The 19,782-nt window shown below is 44.7% G+C and overlaps 3 protein-coding genes across 3 annotated transcripts; 2 read left to right on the top strand and 1 right to left on the bottom strand.

Annotated features, from left to right (window-relative positions):
* Window positions 1-362: 362 nt before the first annotated feature.
* Window positions 363-2,580, top strand: LOC123997747 (protein S100-A1). The gene is made up of 3 exons (XM_046302273.1): window positions 363-462; window positions 1,773-1,932; window positions 2,358-2,580. Exons 2-3 carry the CDS (start codon window positions 1,792-1,794, stop codon window positions 2,505-2,507), a joined length of 291 nt encoding a protein of 96 aa, XP_046158229.1. The 5' UTR covers window positions 363-462; window positions 1,773-1,791; the 3' UTR covers window positions 2,508-2,580.
* Window positions 2,042-8,180, bottom strand: LOC123997744 (methyltransferase-like protein 25B). Its single transcript, XM_046302269.1, is given in 9 exon segments — window positions 2,042-5,075; window positions 5,211-5,395; window positions 5,658-6,294; window positions 6,297-6,564; window positions 6,722-6,859; window positions 6,980-7,042; window positions 7,165-7,381; window positions 7,479-7,597; window positions 7,925-8,180. Coding segments are annotated over 9 exon segments (1,848 nt in total). The 5' UTR covers window positions 8,030-8,180; the 3' UTR covers window positions 2,042-4,959.
* On the top strand, window positions 8,095-19,743 carry LOC123997746 (interferon-stimulated 20 kDa exonuclease-like 2). Its single transcript, XM_046302272.1, has 4 exons — window positions 8,095-8,236; window positions 8,747-9,631; window positions 18,766-18,966; window positions 19,122-19,743. Exons 2-4 carry the CDS (start codon window positions 8,933-8,935, stop codon window positions 19,221-19,223), a joined length of 1,002 nt encoding a protein of 333 aa, XP_046158228.1. The 5' UTR covers window positions 8,095-8,236; window positions 8,747-8,932; the 3' UTR covers window positions 19,224-19,743.
* The last annotated feature ends 39 nt before the right edge of the window (window positions 19,744-19,782 follow it).

Here is a 19,782-nt window from a genome sequence, read left to right as displayed (position 1 = left end):
TCTATTGGCCACATTTAGTTAGGTCCCATTCCCGTTTCCTTTGTTTCCATCAGTTTGGTTCTTTAACCGTAACCGGTTTCCGTTGCAACTTCAAAACGTAATGAATACAAACCTGCTAATAAACTCGGAATGGAAGTCCGTCGTTTTAGTTGCTTTAAACCAATAGGCCCCATAATTTGAAGACGTCGTTGTTAAATACAGCCTATACGATAGTATACTGATACAGTATTGTTTATTCGGTAGGCTAATACATTCTGTATAATAAATGTAATTAGTAGTTGCACCGCCAATGTAACCTTACATGGTCAAATGAATTAGGTCTACCCGTGTCATTTGTATCCGTGATGTTGCAGGTTTCACCGGTGGGAGGCGCCTGATTAGAATTTTCTCACAGGTGAGATGCATAAAACAGGTAAGATGAGGATCGACGCCACTTCTGCTTCGTTTGTCATTGGCGTTGAGGTGAGTAGCGAACGTGTTTGTGGTCAATAGATTTTTAACATAACCTGCATTCCTATTTCTTGTTGAGCATATGTATATTTCTGTGCCATGCAGCCTATAGGCTACCTGGTGAGAGAAATCATATTTCCTTTTTTTGTGGGTGGGGTGTAGCATTGAGTTTATTTTATAGTGCTTCTCTTTTGATTATTGCACATTTTGCCATCTCTTTTATAATTGCCTACATTAGGCCTGTTGATAACTATACAGTGTACAAAACTTTAGGTACATCTTTTACCCTAAGAAGGGCCTCAATTTGTTGGGGCATGGATTCTGCAAGGTGTCAAGTGCTTCCCACAATTGTGTGAAGTTGGCTGGATGTCCTTTGGGTGGTGGACCATTCTTGATACAAATGGGAAACTGTTGTGAGTGGAAAAACCCAGCAGTGTTGCAGTTCTTGACGCACTCAAACTGGTGCGCCTGGCACATACTACCATACCTGGTTCAAAGGCACAAATCTTTTGTCTACCTGCCATTCAGAGGGTGAATAGGTAGTCTAGTAGTTAGTGTTGGATCAGTAACTGTAAGCTTAATCTGTCATTCTGCCCCTGAACAAGGCAGTTAACCCACTGTTCCTAGGCTGTCATTGACAATAATATTTGTTGTTAACTGACTTGCCTAGTTTAATAAAGGTAAGATAAAATTAGGCCCCCCCCCCGAGCTTGAATTACTAGGATAGCTGCACTCATCACTTTCCCACCGCACACAAAAGACTGAGCTACATTATTTATGCATCTCTGGGGATGACAATCAATTGCTTGGAAACCATCTAGAAAGTTACTGAGATACCTGATCGTTTTGTGGTTTACACTGGACCCCTGAGAACAGCAAGGTCTGACTGTTTCCTCTGTGTAGGCCCACCAGGGCTGTATTGGTGACGTGTGCTCACCTGGGCAACCAATAGCAATGTCTCATTCTCCTTTGGATCAATATTTTTCAATTTAGTTGCTGCTGGAGTCAATATTATTTAAATTCATGTGTTGCTAGTTATTGGCTGCCTGTATGTAGATCATAGTTTAGCATGTACTTTGTTTTTCAAAGAGAATTTGAAAGGTGGCTAGATTTTAACCTACATGATCATTTGGAACTGGATGAAATGAAAAGACAACTTGCCCCAGTGGCTTTTGCATACAGTTTACAATGGTCTACACAGACAAATGTGTTAAACAGGAACCAGTAAGCGGTTCACTTCATGCAAATTGACTTCTACTGTGGAAGTTAATTGTCCATACAGTTTATACACTGTCGTGGATTGACCTATCCCTTTTTTTTAGGTATCCACAGCTCTGTAAAATGGGTTCCAAACTCGAGAGTGCAATGGAGGGGCTAATTCGAGTGTTTCACTCATACTCTTCAAAAGAAGGGGACAAGTACAAGCTGAGCAAAGTTGAGCTGAAGAATCTGTTACAGGGGGAACTGAGTGACTTCCTGGCGGTGAGTTTGATTCCTAATGCTGTCGAGGGGAAGGATATGTGTGGTTTCAATATTACATTTTTATGGACATAAACAAAATGAACTTCCCCAAAGCAAGTCATACAAACAATTATTGGGGAAGTCTTGATTTATTGAACAGTTGTGGGACCCATCACCTTCAAGACATATTCTACTAGAATAATTTAAATAATTCTATGGCCTTGTCTAGAAACAACGCTTATCACCTAGACATTTCTTAAATCTGAAATTATTTCACGGGTATAACAATATGGCATGACATCGATCTTTCCATCTGATTGGCTTTGTGCAATTTTCTGTGTATTGTCTATTCCAATTATTTCATATCTACAACTGTTCCAAGAGTCATGTGGCTGCTTCTGGTCTGGACCTACATTTCATTAACCATTCCTACTCCTCTCCCTCAGGCAAGTAAGGACCCTATGGTAGTAGAGAAGATCATGAGTGATCTGGATGAAAACAAAGATGGCGAAGTGGACTTTCAGGAGTTTGTCATCTTGGTTGCTGCGCTGACCGTGGCCTGTAACGAGTTCTTTGTAGAGAGCCTGAATGAATGAGTTTGGAAACAGTCTGTGACCTCTGCGTTCTACTCATTATTTCTTGTTAATAAAACAAACATGTATGCTTTCATTTTTTAAAATACTTTTTGACAGAAACCCGCAAAGGTTTCAATATTCTCACATAATGGTTATTTCTAACAAAGGCTCTTTTGACTGTTGTAAAATGATTGCTGCTGTCGAGAATCCTGCAATGAACTGACCACTTTCAGTGTACTATCACACTCTCATTGCACTAGTAGTTAACATTCTGCTCAGCTCAATAAAGGTGATTGCTGTCTAAATATGTTAAACTTGGCTCATCGTAGACTTGAGTGCACATTACCGGTACATGTCTTTTGCATGTATAATCTGGGGCGGTATGAATAAATTCCCAGGAGTGCTGATTTAGGATCAGTTATGCCTTTTAGATCACAATGACTAAGCTTACATTGACAGTATAGACCTGATCCTAGAACAGTACTTTTACTGAGACTCTACATATGGCCCCTGGTCTGCTACCTATGCTTAAACATGGCAAACTGCACCCAACATTATCGTGAAGGATTTGCACTGAAATGCATAACTCCTTCTGTTTGGCTAAAAACAAACAGTTCTCCCACAGCAGACTGATTAGAATGCAGCCAGCCAGCCAATCTTAATTACATGCAAGGCTTGCTATAAATCTAGTGTGTGGGACTGGCAGCAACAGAACACTGCAGTCTGAACTTAATACTGGCGTCTGAGGCCCAAGTCAGGATGCTTCAGTCATGTGTTAAACACGCCCTGTAACAAACGCATGTGTGGTGCAGACTGTAAAATTCAAACTATTTTTGGTTCAATAGAGGTACATCAAGATACTGTCCATATGGCACATTTGTGGTCATGAGTCATGGACAAGTAGGATACGACCAATGGTATGTGGCGACTGTTCTTATAAAATGTGGCTGATCACGATGTACTTGGTGTAACTCTAGCGGGTTGAATAAATTGAACAATAGCACCAACAAACAAGGTCTGTGGATAAGGTTGAGACGTCTAGAGCTTGCCGGCTTAAAATGAGCGTGCACTGAGCAACAGGTCAGGGGTTTCGTGTATGGCTGCTGTGTGAAATACGTTGGACTAATCCTTCCTTCAAAACTACAGGTCGATTTTGAGTGTCAGTGACTAATGTGTCAATCCCTGAAAAAATTCATGAACAATGACTACTGGAAACAGGCTTTGGAAAATAACGATTCATCTGGTGAAGTCTAAATACTAGTCTTCATTTACACAATTTGAAAGAAAAGGGGCACATTCCATTAACACAAGTTTGTCCAGACATGAATATGAAAAAGCAATTGCTTTGTGTATGGTTGCGTGCCCTTCTTTCCACATTGAAATTAGTAATTTGACTCTGGCCATGTCTGAATACCCATACTTGCATCCTAAATATTTTGATTATGCAAAAAACAGTATGCAACATTTTGAAAATCAAGTATACTTTAAATAGCCAGATATCCTTATTTAAGCTTTGACAACCAGATATGGGGATGTGCTAACAAAATTAACCAATAACATGAAACAATGCAATTTTGCATGATGCATTCTCAGTATGGGAAAACAAAGTTTTATAGTATGCAATTTTCAAATATCAAGTATGGTTTAAATGTTACACATTTCAGCTCATCTAGTTGAATTCAATGCACATTTTTCCACAATACATTGGAAGAGGGGGGCTGTGAGTGATTGGCTACTTAGAACTAGGGCCTAACAAAATTAAACAACTTAATTAGGAAGATGCTGAATAGCAACGCTTCTGCGGTGGTGTTCAAATGTAATGTTTGCCAAGTAGTTTTTTGTTCTCTTTAAAGTGATCATGAGTGTAGCGTCATAGGCTACATCTTTTTAATTTTTATATTTTTTATTACCCAAAGTGGATTTCTGTTCTCAGTGTTCCGATGTCATTCCCAATTATCAGTGCTTTAGTTATGTTGCTGTCCAGCAGTTTTGAATTTGCGATGCACCTGACTACGTTTTTTTTTGTCGATTTGAACATTTGAAAAGTTTGTGTGTGTACTAGGGTATTTGATTTCATTTATATATGCACTTGGGTTTGACTAAATATGTTAATGAAACAAAAACCAGATTTAAGTGCCTTTGAACAGGGTATGGTAGTAGGTGCCAAGTGCACAGGTTTGTGTCAAGAACTGTAACACTGCTGGGTTTTTCACACACGTTTCCCACGTGTATCAAGAATGGTTCACAACCCAAAGGACATCAAGACAACTATAACTCCATTACTATTCTATTCAGACAGTACGTGCAAAATAGTTTGTGACAATGAGTACATAGTATACAGTTGAAGTATGTAGTACGCTAGTATGGATATTCAGACAGCTACTCACTTCTAAACTTACACTCAAGTCCTTGAGCACCAATGAGTAAGGGTGTAAACTCTGAACACAACACACGGTTCTAGAGGTGTCCTTGGTTACGGAAGGGTGCACTCAGTCTCTTTGTCCCTTGTCGGCTGCTTCAAAGCCATCAGTACCAGGTTTCGGGGAGAGAACGCAGGGTCAAAGAGTGGCACCAGCTGACTCTTTATACCTACAACAATCAAGCAATAACAAATAACACCTTTACTGTTAGCACTGGGCCCACAAGAAAAGATGTATGGAATCCAGATACAATATCAGTATACATTAAGATCTGATAATACACAGTCTCTGTACATTTCCTCACCTTTCTCCTGCAGGTATAGCATCCTGTCCAGCAGCACCAGTGTCTCCACCACCGGTGCCAGTAGCAGAGCCAGGCTGAAGTAGACCACCACACGACCCTCCTGCCTCAGCATGGCCTCCACTCTGCAGGTGTCCAGGGGCAGGTCAGGGGGCAGGCCAACGCGGGGCAGACCCAGACGAGCATACCTGTTGGTACATGGTGAGAGGGGGTCAAGGGTACATATAAGATAGATGATCATGTTTGACCTAAAAGCGATAGAGAGAACGCAGATATTGAATTCCTAAATGTGATCATCAAAATTCTCCTTATACACAAGGATAATACCAAATAGTTTCTAAGACATATGCAAAGGATGAATTTCTTAAGTTTTCATCCTAACATACAGTGAAAGCTGCTGCCTAATGATAGACTGAAGAGGTATAGATACAAACTTGGGTAAACACTCACTCTGTAAAGGGTAGTAGATGTGCTTTCTTTATTGCCTGGACTCCCGGCCTGCGCAGCTCTGGCTTCGCCTCCCTGATAACTGTCTCTAGGGTTGCCCGATAACAGTGCATCCTTAGCAACCCACTCTCCTCCCGCAGCCTGTGCATGTAGTCCTCTATGGCGTGACACGCCCCCTCCCGCGCCTTATAGGACAGCTGGTGTCCCGGCAACCCCTGCACCCAGGAGCTCATTGGGTAGCCAAACTCTAAGTGAGATGCCTCACTGGTGGGCAAAGGGGATAGGGGAGGGGCTATGAGGCCAGGGGGGTTGGGGTTCTCACTGGTGGTGATCTTCATGTAGCAGCACGCCACGGAGGTGATGCCACGAACGTGAGGGCAGCTGGCAAAGTGGCGAAGGAGGGTGGCACTGAGGTCCCCGCAGGCATGGAGGCCCGTTAGGATAAAATCTGGACATTCCTGCCCCTCTTCTACAGGGCAGACAACTTCTGTGGATGAACTCTCTTGGCAGAGTGGGTGGACATATGGGCCTTGCCCGGCTTCAGTGTTGCATTGACGTTTTGGAAACAAGAGTGAGTTAGACCGGGGTTCATGTTTTACACTAGTAAAAGAGTTTGTACATGTATTGTCATTATTCTTGGTGGGGATGCAGCCTGGCCATTGTCTGAACAACCCAGGAATTCTGATTCTGTAGTCAACACAGGCTGGTCTCCATGACCATGTTGCTGATCATGTTCTGACATGGACTCCCGCTGTCTCTTCTTACTGGATCCAGCCGGAGCGGTCTGATCCTCACAGACACATTTACCATTTCCTACCTGCTTGACGAAGTCTTTCCATGATGCTTTGGGGTTGACCCAGCCAGCCACATGGCAGGGTGAGGGGCCAGATCTAGAGATCGGAGGTCCATTCTGAAAGAGTAAGAGCAGTATAAATATTGAATTCTTCATTACATTGCATATTAGCAATATTCACCTAATTTCTTAACTCTGGTTTTACAAAAAATGCCTAGTCTGAGCCAATCAACTGTGCCTTTTTTGCACTTTGCTGAGTGTCCTGGTGCATTACCTTCCTCTGCCGCTCCTTCTCCAGCATCCACAGAAGCTGTCCATCATATTTGGATGCCATGGAAACTAGAGTGGGATCAGCCTCAATTCCAGTCACAGACAGACCAAGCCCAAAAGACAAGAAACGAGTCAAATGGCCCTAGGGAGACCAGTAGGGATACACAATCATGTAGCGTGACAAATCTCATTGTTAGGCAGATTACAAAAAGTAATATTGTGTGACACCTAGGTCTGATAACAAGACTGAATATTAGGTTACCTGTCCAGAACCCACATCCACCACACTATTGCAGTCTGTCAGGTCACAAAGCTGTTTCACCAACTGTGGAGAGAGATGAACAGATCAGTATCAACAACAACTGAAATGCGTATTTAAATCAACAGCATATATAAAAAAGCAGTATGCACATTCATATTTATGCAAATGAGTATGCACATCTTTACCGTTCCCAGACTCCGGATCTCATGCTGCTTCTTGGGTTTCACATGTTTCCTAAATATGTGTCCCAGCAGTGAGCTCTGACTCTTGTTCTCCAAGAACTCCTCTGGCTTCAGCATGCCCACTTCATGTCTCCGCTTGCCCTGTGGTGTCCTGGGGAATGTCAGGGCATGCGCGGTGGCCCGGAAAGCCAATAGTGAAAGAGGCCATACACAAGAGTAGCTGAAATAAAAAAGTAAAATTGTACAAGTTATTTCAAACTGTTTTATGATATAGAATCCAATTCAAATTGAACAAATACACTGGTATGACCGAATACCTTCTATTCACATTCAATCTGTCCAATAGGAGGTCAGCTATTTGTGGGGGTGACAGGTCACAGAGGATCTGTTGCCATCTGGTAGGCAATGTAGCCCATAGATCCTCACTGAAGAATTCCTATGGCAGGAGAAAACATGATCAATAACACATTAATTGAAGAGTAGCAAGAGAAATTGATTCAGGTGCCCTTTGATCCAGGGATCCAGCTTCATCGGAGCATGTAGGGTGAAGTTGCCTCTAGACGCTGACTTTTGGTCAGTTTAGCATTTTTCCAAATAATGGTTTTAGGTCAGGACGAGGGAGGGGAAGTTAATCCTAGATCTGTAGGGGAAACTTCAACCTGGAGCAGAGGACGTGATCATCTTATAATCAAATAACATTATAAAAACCTGCAGCAAAGTAACTTAGAAAACAGAGAAATATAACGAGTTGTTTGCTACGTACAATTATGAAGGAATCGGAGATGTGTTTGTATGTCGACAGAAAATATGTAAGCTTTCTTGCCAACTCTCTTTGCTGCTCTTCTGAAAGTGTCGGTGAGCACATCATTCGACCGTCAAATTGGCAACTGACCGGTTATAAATTGTGAACATTAAACATTTCAACAATACAATATTACAACCGATTGAAATAGTTTTATATAACGACGATAAGTAGTGTTTGTTTGTAGCTCTTCCTCACAACACGACCTCTGAACCGGAAATAGTCGATTGTTTGGCTGTTAAGGATGTCGGAAGCATGGTGCTTTGTTTATAGGTCGGTGTATATATCTAATTTGTTGTTTAACGATGATTTGTTCACCATATTATCAGGACACAATATAAGTTTAGACATACAGTTAAATTAGTCTGTCTGGAGAATAAAGTTGAATTCCTAGCTAGCTAATGTTCGAGTCACTGTTTCGGGTAGCTTAGCATCAGAGCTAGCTAGTATTACTGTAGATTGATAGCAAGCTAGTCAAGGGCCCAATGCTAGCTCGCCTAAGCCGTATTTTCTACTGTAATATCCTGACAGCTATCTAGCAAGCTAACATTTACACCTCACGGATTACACATACTTTTCGAAAATACCTAAAGTTAATTGTGGCTAGTTAGTTACGTGGCCTCAATGTGTTTCATGATAAGCTAGTACCAAACTAGCTAGATTATATACACGGCGAACTAGCTGGCTAGTTAACTTCTTTGTTTGTCATGACTAGAATGTTTTCCCACAATTTCAGACATACCAGCTGATTTGTTAACATAAATCAATTTTCTTTCTGTCCAGGTATCACAATATCGCTTCAATTGATGTCATGACAATTGGGTCAGAATGACATTTGATTAAAACAAATATTTGAACCTAATTTTGCACAGCAGTGAAGGCCTTTATGTCCAGTTGGAGGGAGTGGGACGTCAACCGTTTTAGTCCAAGACCAAACCTAGCCCCAGCTGAGGAAGATTCCCCTCCAAGATGTCGGACATTATGTTAAACCTGGACTGTTCTGACAGCAGAGGGCCCTGTAAGGACTCATCGGGAAGCAACAAACACAAGGCATTTGACGACAGGCGGCGACTCTTGGAGAAAAAGGGTTACCTCAACAAGAAGCAGAACCAGCACAATCATAGACAGGGGAATAAACATCAGGGCCCGCCTCCCTGGGCCAATCGGCCATCTCAACCCAATGCTGCACACAACAAAAGCTCTGCTCAGACTCAGAATACTCACAGTAAAAGTTCATATCACATACCCAGTTCAGAGCATGCCAGAGGTGCTGCTTCCAAGCCTGCATCATCCACAAGCAGCTCAACATCCTTGACCATTACTGTGAAGAATTCCACCCATCCTGAGCAATCCACTTCAACTATCACCCTGGGGCACCAACCCCCACCCACCAGGACTGTTGCCCACTGCGCCCCTGTCCCAAGAGGGTCAGCCCCCTTTTGTAACCCCCTGAAGTACCTTGCCATGGACTGTGAGATGGTTGGCACGGGCCCCAAGGGTCGCAACAGTGAGCTAGCACGATGCAGTATTGTCTCCTATGATGGAGACGTGGTGTATGACAGGTACATCAAGCCCACCAACGCAGTCACTGACTACCGGACTCGTTGGAGTGGCATCTCCTGGCATCAACTGGTCAAAGCCATGCCATTTCAACATGCCAGGAAGGAGGTAAGAAGCCTCCCGAAGGAGGATGAAAAATGTTGTTTTTTTCCACCGAAAAGGACCTATGAGCATATCAAATTCGGTGTCAAATGAAAGCAGAGTCTAAATTTTGAAGGCATAGATACATTTTTCAACCATTTTCTATCTTGAAAATGTGATATTAGCAAAGGCTTTGATTTCTGGATAAACAGATGGAAAAGGGGCCTCAGAAAACATATCCCAAAAAAAGCATTTAAAAGGTATCAGAAATACATGAAAACATAGTAATGTAAAGACCCCTGCCAATTAATATCAACTCTTATATTTAGTTTTGGGTGAGTTGTTTACCACCTGTAAGTTTAATAAATATTGCCTTGTAATTCCATTACCAAAGCCCACATGTTTAAAATATGAGGAAGGAGGATAATTAAAGTTCACAGTAGTAACAAGTAATGGTAGACCTACCAATAAGTTATAGTGATTTTACTGACATAAATATTGTTTGAATTATTAAGTGATTCAAACTCATTCTATTACCAAATCCGTTACGGAATTACTGCAACTGAATTGGCTACAATGGGAAATCATAAGTCACAAAGTGTTAAAACAGTCTGGATAAGCCTCACTCTCTCTCACCATGAAGCAGTGTCATTCATTTTGAAATGGACTGTTATGTTTCACTATATTGGATCACTCAAATATATTGGTATATTGGTATCACTCCGCGGCGGAGGAATACATCCGAGGTGAGGAGTTACAGATTTTCTCCAGTGTACACCTGTGTCACGGCTGGGGTCCGCCCCTATACATAGACCCCATGGCCGCGACATGTTGTCTTTCATTTTCTCCGCGGATGTCCGTATGGTTTGAAGTACAAACTTTCTGAAGTTCGCTTGGTAAGTCACTAGTAAATCAAATCAATTTTATTTGTCACATACACATGGTTAGCAGATGTTAATGCGAGTGTAGCGAAATGCTTGTGCTTCTAGTTCCGACAATGCAGTAATAACCAACAAGTAATCTAGCTAAAAATTCCAAAACTACTACCTTATAGACACAAGTGTAAGGCGATAAAGAATATGTACATAAAGATATATGAATGAGTGATGGTACAGAGCGGCATAGGCAAGATACAGTAGATGGTATTGAGTGCAGTATATACATATGAGATGAGTATGTAAACAAAGTGGCATAGTTAAAGTGGCTAGTGATACATGTATTACATAAGGATGCAGTAGATGATATAGAGTACAGGATATACGTATGTATACATATGAAATGAATAATGTAGGGTATGTAAACATTATATTAGGTAGCATTTTTTAAAGTGGCTAGTGATATATTTTACATCATTTCCCATCAATTCCCATTATTAAAGTGGCTGGAGTTGAGTCAGTGTGTTGGCAGCAGCCACTCAATGTTAGTGGTGGCTGTTTAACAGTCTGATGGCCTTGAGATAGAAGCTGTTTTTCAGTCTCTCGGTCCCAGCTTTGATGCACCTGTACTGACCTCGCCTTCTGGATGATAGTGGGGTGAACAGGCAGTGGCTCGGGTGGTTGTTGTCCTTGATGATCTCACCAGGCGGTGATACAGCCCGACAGGATGCTCTCGATTGTGCATCTGTAGAAGTTTGTGAGTGCTTTTGGTGAGAAGCCGAATCTCTTCAGCCTCCTGAGGTTGAAGAGGCGCTGCTGCGCCTTCTTCACGATGCTGTCTGTGTGGTTGGACCAATTCAGTTTGTCTGTGATGTGTATGCCAAGGAACTTAAAACTTACTACCCTCTCCACTTCTGTTCCATCGATGTGGATAGGGGGTTATTCCCTCTGCTGTTTCCTGAAGTCCACAATCATCTCCTTAGTTTTGTTGACGTTGAGTGTGAGGTTATTTTCCTGACACTACATTCCGAGGGCCCTCACCTCCTCCCTGTAGGCCGTCTCGTCGTTGTTGGTAATCAAGCCTACCACTGTTGTGCCGTCCTCAAACTTGATGATTGAGTTGGAGGCGTGCGTGGCCACGCAGTCGTGGGTGAACAGGGAGTACAGGAGAGGGCTCAGAACGCACCCTTGTGGGGCCCCAGTGTTGAGGATCAGCGGGGTGGAGATGTTGTTGCCTACCCTCACCACCTGGGGGTGGCCCGTCAGGAAATCCAGTACCCAGTTGCACAGGGCGGGGTCGAGCTTGATGACGAGCTTGGAGGGCACTATGGTGTTAAATCCCGAGCTGTAGTCGATGAACAGCATTCTCACATAGGTATTCCTCTTGTCCAGATGGGTTAGGGCAGTGTGCAGTGTGGTTGAGATTGCATCGTCTGTGGACCTATTTGGGCGGTAAGCAAATTGGAGTGGGTCTAGGGTGTCAGGTAGGGTGGAGGTGATATGGTCCTTGACTAGTCTCTCAAAGCACTTCATGATGACGGAAGTGAGTGCTACGGGGCGGTAGTCGTTTAGCTCAGTTACCTTAGCTTTCTTGGGAACAGGAACAAGTGTAAGTGTAATATCTTGCGTGGAAGTATACTCACTGGCTGTTTGCAGCCTGGAGCAGCTGGCCACATGGCCAGACCCTCTTGAGTGCTCCACTCGCGGTTGATCTGTATTTTCTGCCCGTGGTTTGTCGTGCTTGGGTTTCGTTAGCGTTACACTACGACTCCATGTGCATTAATATATTGGTGACTCTTGCTGCCACAAACTAATTTACCTTGCACAACTTGCCGACTGACTTGTACAGACTTGTGTTGTGAATTGCTTTTTTCATGCTGATCCCCGCGCCTTTGTTAATTATCTTACAGGGTTTTCTTCTTGTTCTTTCCCCTGCAGAGTGCGAGTATTATGGAAAACTACGTTGAGACATTAACTTTGGGTTCCTTAACCGGTGTTACTCCATATGGTGCTGTTTTTACTGGTTGAATATTAAACCGTTAGGTAATGTTGGAGTAAAACAAATAAATCAATCCATTGCCAGGTTGCTGTTTTTTTTGTCTGCCTGTTTTTCCCACAGGGGTCTTTCCCTGTGTTTGCAGAGGTACTGGGTAATTTATCCCTCACAGGGTTCCTATTCCTCCAAGTGGGTCATGACATATAGTGGGGCAAAAAAGTATTTAGTCAGCCACCAATTGTGCAAGTTCACTCTCACGATACATGACCCCATTCATTCTTTCCTTTACACGGATCAGTCGTCCTGGTCCCTTTGCAGAAAAACAGCCCCAAAGCATGATGTTTCCACCCCATGCTTCACAGTAGGTATGGTGTTCTTTGGATGGAACTCAGCATTCTTTGTTCTTCAAACACGACGAGTTTAGTTTTTACCAAAAAGTTATATTTTGGTTTCATCTGACCATATGACATTCTCCCAATCTTCTGGATCATCCAAATGCTCTCTAGCAAACTTCAGACGGGCCTGGACATGTACTGGCTTAAGCTGGGGACACGTCTGGCACTGCAGCATTTGAGTCCCTGGTGAGGTATTGTGTTACTGATGGTAGGCTTTGTTACTTTGGTCCCAGCTCTCTGCAGGTCATTCACTAGGTCCCCCCGTGTGGTTCTGGGATTTTTGCTCACCGTTCTTGTGATCATTTTGACCCCACGGGGTGAGATCTTGCGTGGAGCCCCAGATCGAGGGAGATTATCAGTGGTCTTGTATGTCTTCCATTTCCTAATAATTGCTCCCACAGTTTATTTCTTCAAACCAAGCTGCTTACCTATTGCAGATTCAGTCTTCCCAGCCTGGTGCAGGTCTACAATTTTGTTTCTGGTGTCCTTTGACAGCTATTTGGTCTTGGCCATAGTGGAGTTTGGAGTGTGACTGTTTGAGGTTGTGGACAGGTGTCTTTTATACTGATACCACGTTCAAACAGGTGCCATTAATACAGGTAACGAGTGGAGGACAGAGGAGCCTCTTAAAGAAGAAGTTACAGGTCTGTGAGAGCCAGAAATCTTGCTTGTTTGTAGGAGACTAAATACTTATTTTCCACCATAATTTTCAAATAAATTCATAAAAAATCCTACAATGTGATTTTCTGGATTTTTTTTCTAATTTTGTCTGTCATAGTTGAAGTGTACCTATGATGAACATTACAGGCCTCTCTCATCTTTTTAAGTGGGAGAACTTTCACAATTGGTGGGTGACTAAATACTTTTTTGCCCCACTGTAGCTCTGCCAGGGTGTCAGTTGACTTGTTGGATTGGCTGAACTTATGGCTTCCCTTTGTGACAGGTGTGATGGTGACATCCCCCTCGGGATCCGCATACCTCGTGTATGCACTGCCTGGGTTTGAGCCACGTGGAGAGGGCGGTGGAGCGCCCTACTAGATGCCTGTTTTGTGTGGTGTTCTCAGAACGCCTGCGCCTGGCGATTGCAGGCCATGCACAAGTGGGTCGGTCAGGCTTGGGCTCAGGCTGGGGACAAGCTTCCTCCCCCAGGAGTGGTGCGGCAGCAAGCTGTTAGTCTGGGCCCAGTACCCCTCCCAGGAAGCGTGGCCAGAGCCACTGCAGGCAGAGCTGGGACCACCTTGAACGGAGAGCACATGCTCTTCGTCAGGAGGTTGATAGCTTCGGTGGCAGCAACAGCTGTTCCCTGTTGGCCAGTGATGAGCTGTTCCCGGGGGACAATGCTGGCACTGTTCACCACTGTGCGCGGGGCTACCAGGCTGACAGGCCATCAGAAGCCACCAGCAGGGCTTCATCGCCCCCAGCAGCTGGAGAGGCTATGAGGAGCCTACTCACTCGTGCCACTGCCCGTCCCAGGTACTCATGGCACCAGAGGAGAGGCGTGCCCCGGCAGGACCCCTGATACACCCTTCCCCGGCCTTGGCGCTTCTCCAGGTCTCAAAGGGTGAAGTGGGAGGAGGGTGTGGAGTCCCCCTGGGTGTTACCACAATGCTCAAGGGGCACTGATTCTGGTTCCCGGCCCCCGTCCTTCAGGACCTTCACGTCACCATGCCCCCCCCCCCCCCCCCAAGAAGTAATCCCTGCCGCTGGAGATCTCCTCACTCCTGGACAAGAGTGCCATCTGCAGGAGCGAGACATCAGTATGACTAGGTAGGTTTCGACCGATTCTGGACCTCCGCAACCTCAATGGGTACTTGGTACTTGAAGGTACTGAGGTTCCACATGCTGTCCCCAGCCTCGTGTTGCAGACCATGTCCAGGGACCAATGGTTTGTTGCGCTGAACCTGAGGTATACGTACTTCCTTGTTCCTATTCACCCAGCTCATTGGCAGTACCTCCGATTAACTTTCGAAGGTACAGCTTACAAATTCATGGTTCTTCCCTTTGGGCTCTCCTTGGCACCCCACACTTCCACAAAGTGCATGGACGCTGTCCTGGCACCTCACACATCCCGAGGATTGTTGATCCTCAATTGCCTGGATGATTGGCTGATTTGTGCCCTGACCAGGACCCAGGTCCTGCCAGACTGACATGCTCCTGACCCACATCGGCATGTTGGGCATTTTGTAAACGGCAAGAAGAGTCAACTGACGCTCACCCAGAGGGGGGCCTTCATTTGCATGGAACTGGACTGAGTCCTCATGAGAGCACGCCTGCTCACGAGAAGGGTTTAGGCGATCCATCTTGCCTTGACCACTTTCTGCAGAGGTGGGTGGAAGCCGCCCTGACCTGCCAACGTCTGTTGGGCTTGCTGACGGTGTCCTCGTTGCTGATTCCCCTGGGCCTGCTCCATCTCTGGCCTTTTCAATAGTGGTTCAACGTCCACCGGCTGCACCCAAAGCACCACCGTCACTGCCAGCTGCAGGCCTCAGGGCATTGTTAAAGTGGTGCTGTCGCTACTTTTTCTCAGGTGGGGTGGAGATGCTGAGGATGTGCAGCCGGGAGCTGGTCAACACCGACGCCTCCCAGATTGGCTGGGGGGTTGTGACCAAGGGCAGGTCGGCCAGCGGCTGTTGGCTACCCCCTTGGAGCAGCAGGCACATCAATACACTAGAGCTCTGAGCTGTACTACTGGCCTTGCGGTCTTTCCTTCCATATCTGAAAGGAATAATAATAATAATAATAATATATGCCATTTAGCAGACGCTTTTATCCAAAGCGACTTACAGTCATGTGTGCATACATTCTACGTATGGGTGGTCCCGGGAATCGAACCCACTACCCTGGCGTTACAAGCGCCATGCTCTACCAACTGAGCTACAGAAGGACGTCCTGATGAGAACGGACAACACCACAGTGGTGGCTTACATCAACCATGAGGGTAGACTGAGGTTCCACCGCCTTAAACTTATAGCGCGGGAGCTCCTTCTCAGGGCTGTCTAGCGTCTCTACACGCAGCACACGTACCTGACATCCTGAGTGTGGCAGCGGATATGCTCTCAAAGGAGGGTCCACCACCTTGGGACTGGCGTCTACATCCCCAGGTGGTGCAGCACCTATGGGGCAAGTTCGGGAGGGTGAATGTGGACCTGTTTGCCTCCCTGGAGAATGCACACTTCCCCCTGTGGTACTCCATGTCGGAGCCACCAGGGCCTCTGGGCTTGGATGCTCTGGCTCACGATTGACCAGAGCTGGAGCCCCCCTTTTCCTCTAATCCAGGCTATGCTGGACAGGACCAGAATGGCAGAGCATCGTCTGCTTCTGGTGGTCCCATACTGGCCCAGACGACCCTAGTTCAGCCTTCTCCTGTCCCTGTTGTCTGGGACATCCTGGCAACTTTCCCCGAGAACGGACTTGCTGTCTCAGGCTGGGGGATCTCTGGCATCCTATGGCCACACCGCCTTGGTCTGTGTGCTTGGTCACTGAACGGCACCAATGATCCATGTTAGGAATACAGGAGGGTTTAATGAACACCATGCAGAGCGCAAGGGCGCCGGCTACAACCGCAGCATACCAGTTGCGTTGGCGGTTGTTCTGCTTTTAGTGCACTGGTATTGAGGTTGTGCCCGAGTCATGCGGGGTGCAGTATGTCCTCCAATACCTGCAGTCTCGCTTGGATGAGGGCTTGACAGCCTCTACACTGAGCGGGTACTTGGCTGCTATATCTGCCTGCCATGTGGGGTGGATGGACAGGCCAGTGGGCGCCATCCCTTGGTCTACAGGTTTATGAAGGGGGTTCGTCACCTGCGTCCAGCTAGGACCCGCTCAATGCCAAAGCCGCCTTTCGAACTGTTGGAGTCTGCCTCCCTGAAACACTTCCATGCTCTTTCGGTAAGTTCTGAGTGGTGGATTGATCCCGGGGGGAGGAGTATATCACTCCGCCCCAACCCTCCATTCCCCCCGCAAGGTTCTGCAGACAGGCATGTGAACATCCCTTTTGCATTGTCAACGTCCGGCGCCGACAGAGATGGCCGCCTCGCTTCGCGTTCCTAGGAAACTATGCAGTTTTTTGTTTTTTTACATGTTTTTTCTTACATTAGTACCCCAGGTCATCTTAGGTTTCATTACATACAGTCGAGAAGAACTACTGAATATAAGAGCAGCTTCAACTCACCATCAGTACGACCAAGAATATGACTTTCGCGAAGCGGATCCTGTGTTCTGCCTTTCACCCAGGACAACGGAATGGATCCCAGCCGGCGACCCAAAAAAACGACTTCGTAAAAGAGGGAAACGTAGCGGTCTTCTGGTCAGACTCCGGAGACGGGCACATCGTGCACCACTCCCCAGTATACTTCTCGCCAATGTCCAGTCTCTTGACAACAAGGTTGATGAAATCCGAGCAAGGGTAGCATTCCAGAGGGACATCAGAGACTAACGTTCTTTGCTTCACGGAAACATGGCTCACTGGAGAGACGCTATCGGAGTCGTTGCAGCCAGCTGGTTTCTCCACGCATTGCGCCGACAGAAACAAACATCTTTCTGGTAAGAAGAGGGGCGGGGGCGTATGCCTTATGGCTAACGAGACGTGGTGTGGTCACAAAAGCATACAGGAACTCAAATCTTTCTGTTCACCTGATTTAGAATTCCTCACAATCAAATGTCGACCGCATTATCTACCTATGGAATTCTCTTCGATTATAATCACAGCCGTATATATTCCCCCCCCAAGCAGACACATTGATGGCTCTGAACAAACTTTATTTGACTCTTTGCAAACTGGAATCCATACATCCTGAGGCTGCATTCATTGTACCTGGGGATTTTAACAAGGCCAATCTGAAAACAAGACTCGAACTTGTCGCGGCCAAAGGGTCTATATATAGGGGCGGACCCCAGCCATGACACAGGTGTACAAGGGAGTAAATCTGTAAATCCTCACCTCGAATGTATCCCTCCGCCGCGGAGTGATACCAATAGCTCACATAACCATGGTTACATACGTAACCTTTGTTTTTACAGCATGAGTAGATGCGCTTGTTTTGAGGTCAAAGCGAGAGTTACATGTAGTGGCGTGTGCATATTTGTTCATATCCTTTGCTAGTTAGTGAGTTACTAGCCCAATTATTGATAATTTGTAGTCAGCAATGGGGGATTTATTGCTGCATAGAAGAGCACAAACATGAGCATTTTCTTTTGAAAAGTGAGTCAGGTAAAGAAAGGGGGCAGTGTTGGCCAGTGTTGTATTTTGAGACAGGCTTGAATAAACTAAGTAGCCAATAGGCAGAGGGTAGCATAATTTGTCTGATTCTCTGTAATGCTTTCGGAATAATTATGCATTTTATTTTGTAAAGTGGTTTCTTGCATCAAACAATATAATTTTAGTCACCTTGTCTGAAGGTCAAGTGGATTAACAGGTTAATGTCAAGCCCTGCATGTTTTTTTTCCAAGTCTCTTGTAATGTAGGCCTACATTGAACACACATTGGCTGTTGTTTTTGATGGTTGGCCACTCTGATAGAACTACATAATGATCAAATACTCACAGTAGCCTAATTGACCACTGTTTAAACTTACCTAAAGCGGGTACAGCATCAGTGTTCACAGTAAACGTGCACCGGAAGTTGCACTGAATTTTCACAATGTTCAAGTTTGCTTGCACTTAGCAGACCTGAAATTTGTTCAGTGATTAAAAAATGATGGAACATTGGTTGTATGGTTTGTTAAACTTTGAAATCAATGGTTTTTGTTTGGCATACATTTTCAAGTAAAAAACTGAGTCAAAGTTTAAATCCGTTACTGTGGAATTGCCCCTTAATTGATTCTTTTTGGACCTTTACTTTACTGAACATGAACATGATATCATTTGATCACTTATTTGTATTCCCCCCTCCTATAGATTCTGAAGATCCTTGCAGGAAAGGTGGTGATAGGGCATGCTGTCCACAATGACTTCAAGTCCCTAAGTTACAGTCACCCTGCTGTCTTAACGCGGGACACCTCCCGCATTCCTCTCCTCAACCAGAAGGCTGGCTTTCCAGAGAAAGATGTTGCCTCACTGAAAAGACTCACCAAGGCCCTGTTCAACCGCAACATCCAGGTGAGAAGAGACTTCTGATTGAAAATGGATTGATTTGAATATAATCTACAGTGATTCAGTCTGAGTTGTTCTCGACAAAAGTAGTAAGCTAATAAACCTCTTATTGTGTAGCTTATGTTATTTGTAGTAACAAGGAATTCCCCTTGTGTTCTCAGACTGGGAAGAAGGGGCACTCGTCTGTGGAGGATGCCAAAGCCACCATGGAACTGTACAAAGTTGTGGAGGTGGAGTGGGAGAGGACCTTGGCCTCCAAATAAATTTTAAAAAGCCAGTGAAAGCCTGTATGACTGACCTGGTGAACGGGTTGAGCGATGGTATGGACGTATCATGTTTAACATAATTTTAACATTCAGAAAACACTATCAGGTCTTCCACTTCTCACCTCAGCCACTTTTGTCTCTTTTTCTACTTCTGTTAAAAAAAGAACTAAAAGAACAGTTGCCTTCAGGGTTGCAGTTGTTTAGGATAACCTATGCCACAAGCTGACAGTCCTCCCCCACAAGGGTGCAGTCTATTTTCTTGGTTTAATTAATTAATTCCTAATACAGTACTGTGATTTTTAAAAATTGCTTTGAATTGTCTAGAGTTATTTGTTCAGACATTTCTAATTTGATATATTAAATTGTTAACATACAGTATTTCAGTACATGTTCATTTTGACGGGTGGAAGTAAAATCTATTTTAATGCAACTGCAGTATAATGATTAAATTGGTTTTAAACAAGCATTGTAATGGCAAACATGGGGGGGAAAAGAAATAAATGACCATTGCAAACTTTTAAGCCTATATTACTTATTGATAATAACCATTACACAG

Source organism: Oncorhynchus gorbuscha, linkage group LG15 (assembly GCF_021184085.1).
Source record: "Oncorhynchus gorbuscha isolate QuinsamMale2020 ecotype Even-year linkage group LG15, OgorEven_v1.0, whole genome shotgun sequence".
NCBI classification, from domain to species: domain Eukaryota; kingdom Metazoa; phylum Chordata; class Actinopteri; order Salmoniformes; family Salmonidae; genus Oncorhynchus; species Oncorhynchus gorbuscha.
The sequence above is the reverse complement of the archived record's forward strand: the minus strand, read 5'-3'. Positions and strand labels throughout refer to the sequence as shown.

What these genes read in the sequence shown, in the direction of transcription:
- LOC123997747 (XM_046302273.1), top strand. Translation starts at nt 1,792, where the DNA reads ATGGGTTCCAAACTCGAGAGTGCAATGGAGGGGCTAATTCGAGTGTTT. An exon ending in AACTGAGTGACTTCCTGGCG is followed by an intron (nt 1,933 to 2,357) that starts GTGAGTTTGATT and finishes CCTCTCCCTCAG; the next exon opens with GCAAGTAAGGACCCTATGGT.
- LOC123997746 (XM_046302272.1), top strand. Translation starts at nt 8,933, where the DNA reads ATGTCGGACATTATGTTAAACCTGGACTGTTCTGACAGCAGAGGGCCC. An exon ending in TTCAACATGCCAGGAAGGAG is followed by an intron (nt 9,632 to 18,765) that starts GTAAGAAGCCTC and finishes CCCCTCCTATAG; the next exon opens with ATTCTGAAGATCCTTGCAGG. An exon ending in TGTTCAACCGCAACATCCAG is followed by an intron (nt 18,967 to 19,121) that starts GTGAGAAGAGAC and finishes TTGTGTTCTCAG; the next exon opens with ACTGGGAAGAAGGGGCACTC.